Source organism: Naegleria gruberi (assembly GCF_000004985.1).
Source record: "Naegleria gruberi genomic scaffold NAEGRscaffold_84, whole genome shotgun sequence".
NCBI lineage: Eukaryota > Heterolobosea > Eutetramitea > Acrasida > Naegleriidae > Naegleria > Naegleria gruberi.
The window spans coordinates 95,263-101,032 of NW_003163243.1; the positions used below are offsets into that span (position 1 = coordinate 95,263).

The 5,770-nt window shown below is 34.0% G+C and overlaps 3 protein-coding genes across 3 annotated transcripts; 2 read left to right on the forward strand and 1 right to left on the reverse strand.

Moving 5' to 3' along the window:
• Window positions 1-16: 16 nt before the first annotated feature.
• Window positions 17-1,930, forward strand: NAEGRDRAFT_54286 (rasGEF domain-containing protein; the record flags this gene model as incomplete). Its single annotated transcript, XM_002669284.1, has 2 exons — window positions 17-760; window positions 812-1,930. 2 exons carry the CDS (start codon window positions 17-19, stop codon window positions 1,928-1,930), a joined length of 1,863 nt encoding a protein of 620 aa, XP_002669330.1.
• A 33-nt stretch (window positions 1,931-1,963) lies between these two features.
• NAEGRDRAFT_75734 (uncharacterized protein) lies at window positions 1,964-3,189 on the reverse strand (the record flags this gene model as incomplete). Its single annotated transcript, XM_002669316.1, has 2 exons — window positions 1,964-2,759; window positions 2,810-3,189. The coding sequence occupies 2 exons, from the start codon at window positions 3,187-3,189 to the stop codon at window positions 1,964-1,966; spliced, it is 1,176 nt and encodes a 391-aa protein (XP_002669362.1).
• Window positions 3,190-3,954: 765 nt separating this feature from the next.
• On the forward strand, window positions 3,955-5,770 carry NAEGRDRAFT_59966 (uncharacterized protein). Its single transcript, XM_002669285.1, has one exon. It carries the CDS (start codon window positions 4,131-4,133, stop codon window positions 5,376-5,378), a length of 1,248 nt encoding a protein of 415 aa, XP_002669331.1. The 5' UTR covers window positions 3,955-4,130; the 3' UTR covers window positions 5,379-5,770.

Consider the following 5,770-nt stretch of genomic DNA (forward strand, 5'->3'; position numbering starts at 1 on the left):
CAAGTTGATAGTGGGAATGTTGGAGGTAGATCCGAAGAAACGACCAACATCAAAAGAGCTTGTACAAATGATTCGAAATATGATTGAAGGAAAGTCACTGGGCTGGGAAGAAAGTAGTGGAAATGAGGATTCTTCCACTTTAAGAAAAAGGAGAGTTGCCATCACGGTATCAAAAACAGCACTCACACCCATTCAGAAATTATTTTACAGTTCAGGTGTGAGTAAAATAAGAATGGATCCAATCATGTATGAGGATTTTGATGGAAGTGAAACTAATTTATCTGCTTTTTGCATTCATCAGGATTTGTTCCAGTTGGAAACAAGTTCAACAATTCCAAAATTTGATAATGATACGGAATTGTCATGGATTAATTCGTACCATCCACAATATTTGAATACCATTAGCTCCATGTCACTCAATCAATTATTTCTCATACTGGCCTCTCCAATGGTTCATTTTCTACCTCTATTTCCTCAATCCGTGCAAAATAGGAAGGAAAGGTTTATAGAGACAATCCTTTTCACCTATCCAATCTTTACAACCCCACAAGTATTGTTAAAGAAGTGCTTTGAGACGCTTTCGAATATTCCACTCCAATTTTTAGAATTTCCAATCATGTATGAGGATATTGATGCAGAATGCGAAGATATTTGGAAAAATGATTATGGATTCCAAATCAATGAGAAATATACATACTGGAGATATTGCAATTCATTATATGAGTACAAGATATTTTCAATTCTGGAGTTTATAATTAAGGTAAGGCATTTAAAAATTCAAAACATCACCATCAATTTTATCTTTAAATAGTGGATTAAATTCAGAATTGATGATTGGAATTCAGCAATGTTTGATTTCCTTCATCATATAACAAAAGAATGTTTTGAATTGAAAGGATTCAAATCACTGACAGATTCTTGCATCTCACTTATTGATCTTGCTCAACAATACCAAAAAGATAGCGAAACGGAATTTGAAATCAATAGGATTTTTGTGGAAATAATAGACTCTTTCAGATTGGAACAAGTTCAAAATGAAAATGAAGAATATCACTCAGAGCTTAGAGACAAGAGATTGGAAACACCAGTTGACTTGATGAACGATCACAGGAAATTTGCTGCTCCAAAACCAATAATTCCTATGAGCATATTCAACGACAATTTTAGTTGGTATGAATTAGATAAGATTGAAATTGCAAGGCAATTATCCCTCCGTGACTATGATTACTTTAAAGAAATTGATCCCAATGAATATTTTGAATGGATCAGACATGATAACAATCATAGTGGAAGAAGTGCTTGTAAAGCTATTATAGAAATGAAAATGATTGGCAGTTTGACAATCTCCATGCTCGTGTTTTCAATTCTCAGTCAAGTAAATATCAAGGAGAGAAAAGAACTTCTTTGTAAGGTTATTGATTTGAGCTTGGAATTATTCAATTTGAACAACTTTTTTGGAGTGGATTATGTGTTGCAAGCTCTACAGCATTCATCTGTGAAGAGATTGGAGCACACTTGGAAAGAAATTGATAGGAAAAAGATTCAACAATATGAAAAGCTGTGCTATGATATGGAACACGATTATAGGAAAATTACAATACAGCTCGCAAGAAATAATGCAATCCTCATTCCAGTGTTTATGGAACATTTCAAGGATATTCGATCTGTGGATGAAGCGTTCGAGAATGTCATTCAGGACGAGCAGGGAAATCAACTCATTCATTGGAAGAAAGTATCATTCCTCTATTCAACCATTATTGAACCACTCTCATACAAATGTTATCCACCCTTACTCTTTCAAAAAGTTTTTCAAATCCAACAAATTCTTAAACGAGAATACATCCAAAACTTTAACTTTTCCTTTGAATTATTCATGAAAGATAGTTATGCAAGAGAAGGTTCTTCAACTCCAAGAAAGGATATTTTATAAAAGTCAATCTATAACAATATGCCACTCAGCTCTTTACATGAAGGCCATCACCAACACTGTAGCACAAGTAACAACCAATAAGGAAATGATACTGTGGAGAGATTCATTACCGTTAGCTCTAGCACTTGTGGCAGTGGTAGTATTCTTATTATTAATAGTACTGGTGGTTGGGGTGTTTCCTCCATTGTTGTTGTTATTACAGACATAGTTAGGAGTATAAATTAATTGAGTGGATTGACCATTGCATGAATCAGTGGCAGTTGTCCAATCCCTCATAATCTTTCCAGCTCTTCGAACCATTTCAAATGCAGTGCCTGGAACTTTCTTCAATTGATTCAAATCATCACTGTCCCATTTATCATTTGGTTCTCCAGTAATGAAATAACTGGATCCTTGATCAGCAAAAATCATTCCATACTTTTTCAATGCTTTCAAAATGATCAATGATTGACCAGTGTAAGTTGATAAATCAAAAGAAGCTTTCAATCTGAATCTAGCTCCATAAGGAAGATAGGATGCATCTTTGGTTGAACCATAATGTTTGGCAGGTGGAATATAAGCTCTCTGAGCAGTTGGGAGTGTGAAACGAACTGCATGAGTGATATTACCAGCAGCAACTTCAGAATATCTCACCAAACCAGGGAAAATTGGCAATCCAGCTGCATCAGCTGAAGTGATTGACAATTCATTTGGATAACGGAACATACTGGCATTTCTCATATTTAAATCAAATTTAGCATTGGATCCACATGTCCAAGAATCACTTCCTGCAACAGAGGCAAACATTTCATAGAGAATACAATTATCTGTATCAACTACAATAACATGTCTATATATTGAAATTCATTTAACATTTCAATAAATAGATATACTACTTACGAATCTGTTGGGCCTTCAACCTTACTATTCAATGGAATTGGTGCTGATGTGAAATCTGATTCGTCTGGAGCACCATCAGCAGAGAATTTAATTGGAACCTTAGCAACAGAATTGCCCTTAACAATATTCCAAGGAATACCTGCACTAACTGTTTGTGTTCCATCAAAATATGGACCACTGAAATCTGCCTTCAAATTACCTGAATATTTGGCAATGTAACATGAACTCATATAGTCGACTGGGTCATTGGAAATCTCACGATTCCATTCGTCATCTGGTGGAAAGATGTTGCAATTGCCAACCTTTGGTGGATTACATGCATGGGTAACACTAGTAGCCAGTGTGAGAACTAGCATCACACAAATTACTTGTTTAAACATTTTTTTCTTCTCTAACAAGATCTATTAATGAATGACAGATCTGGTTATTCATAAACTTGATCTATTAATGAATGACAGATCTGGTCAGATTATTTCCATGAACTTTGAAAGTTGAAAAGAGATCTCCCATAAAATTTAATGATATTGCTAGGTTATCAGATGAAGAATGTAAGAACTGTTTAGATGTTGTTTCAAAAGGCTACTAGATTAACAATACTACCAAATTGAGGAGAACAAGATCATAGTTAATGCCCAACAGGAGTAATTTGCTACTGATAATATGATGTTTAAAAGATGATGAAAGGATTCCTTCGGATTGTCTAAAATACAACAAAATCGCCAGGCTGTTTGCATAACAATATTTTCTTCAACATGGTGCCGAGTAGATGTGTAGGCTATTTTTTTTCTTAATAATTAAGAAAAAAATTATTTCTGGTTGGTTTAAAATATAAAAATGTAACGGTAAATTTTGGAGCGTTCAACACTACAAATCAATCATCTTACTAACTTGAACTTCAATCCATTCAAGGTTCATCAATATCAATCTCTTTGATTTTCCTCAATGAACAAGGAATATCAAATTTGCGCCAAGAAACAAAACCCTTTACTGTGTCTTTCCCTTCTTCTCTAGCGTTGAACCTGCAGAACTCGCGTCCAAAAATAGCGCCCTACGAAAAATCGAAGAACAACACGAAAAGAATCAAGTGCAATGAAACGTTGAGCGGCAAATGACGATAATCCATTTAATAGTAGAAAAAAAGAAAACAACATCAAAGCCTCTCTTTCCTCATCGTTACGTACACACAAACGTTTGCGCTCGCAGCGAAATCAAATTCTCTCTTCTCAATCATTTTTTTTTTACAGTGCTACACAACCTTCTACAAGTTCTAGGCTTGTTCCAAACAATAATTTATTAAAACCTTCTTCCAACACACAACAAAATGAATGATAATCAAATCATGATGAATTTCCAAGTTGAAGAGTTTTCAAAGAGCTTGCAAACTTTCAATAATTGTCCTGATAATGAAGATTATTCTAATAGTTTCTTATCAATATTTTTGGGAAGTGAAACAAGAGATCAAATTATTCAAGAAATTTTGAAACATGTCAGAGTGAAAGTTGAATGTTTACCAACTGGTTTTCAAGAAAATCAATTCTTCTCACCAGCACAGACAAAATACTCTTGTTATGTGAACGATCAAATCAGAATATCAGTTAATTTTGATGACAAATATTTAGATTCTCTTTCACAAGGACAAAATGTTTGCGATTCAAGTAATTCACCTAATTATTTCTGTTCCATGTTAATGGAAAAGTGTAATATTCAACTTGTTTCCTTCGTTGAAGGAACAAACTTCGAGAATACAGTCACCGAGTTGACTACAGAACTATCCAAGCTGGGAATGAATAGTGATAGCAATCAAAGAGTTGTTACTTTCCATATTCCAAGACCTCTTCAGAAAAGAGGAAAGAAAAAGGAAAGAGCCAGTTCTGTTTCAAAAAAGATTGGGTTTATTCAAGTCATCCACTCTGATTCCAAGAAGATTGTCTGTAGATCTGATAATATTTGGATACGGTCAAAATCTAGAGAGGAAATGGAAACAAAGAAAAGAAGAGCTAACAATACCCTTTCTAAAAAGGTTAAAAAGAGAAAGATCAAATCAGATAATGATGAGAATCAAGATTCTAACAAACCAGACTCTACTAAACCAGATCTTTCCAAACCATCCCTCCAAGCACCTGCTCCAGCTCCAACAACCTCCAAACCAGCTCAAGAAATTCCAGATCTCAAACCTAAACTTGAATTCCCTTTCCTTCCAGTCATGCCAACTTACTTACCTAACTTTATGAATCCTAACCTTCTTTCAATGATTCCAGTCAATCCATGTTGTAGTCTAATTCCTGTGCAGACATATTTTGATCCTTCCCTTTCCAATCAATTCTCCACCACTGTAAATTATTTCTGCCAAGCTAATGCTGATATTCTTGAATTAACACAACCAAACACAGATGAATTTGATTTTGATTTCGATTTTGAAAAGGGTGAGGAGCTGAAAAGTCCTCTTTCTGATATTTCATCAAAGCAATGTGAAATCAATGATAATTTATGGGGAGAGGTTTCTCCTCTTTCAGATTCAATTTTTGGTGCTGAAGATGATGTCTTTGGAGCTAACATATTTGAATTTTAATATTTACAAATTATTTATTTTCAATATTACAAAAACTGATAATCAATATCTGCGTTTTGAGAATAAAAATTAGATAGGATGCTTCACGCAAACAGAAGTCAGTGAAAAATGAGAGAACGTGTTTTTTCAAGAGAATTGAATAATTTTTCAGTTTTATTTGAAAACTATTAAGATTGGAGAAATCAAAAAAAACAAGAAAACGCTCTCAAATATGATAACCACCAAGATTTCAAATCTTAAAGCCAAAAAAAATAGCAATTATCAAGAAAATTCCTACAGAAATAAAAAAAATCATATTCTTCGTTCCAATCTTTGAGTAACCTGGTAATTCAATCTTCATTAATTCCAAATTGAAAGTCTTTTGAGGAACTATCTTTTGGTAGTGTGTCGAA

Bases quoted from the DNA above. Each gene is read 5' to 3' on its own strand.
- NAEGRDRAFT_59966 (XM_002669285.1), top strand. From the start codon at position 4,131: ATGAATGATAATCAAATCATGATGAATTTCCAAGTTGAAGAGTTTTCA.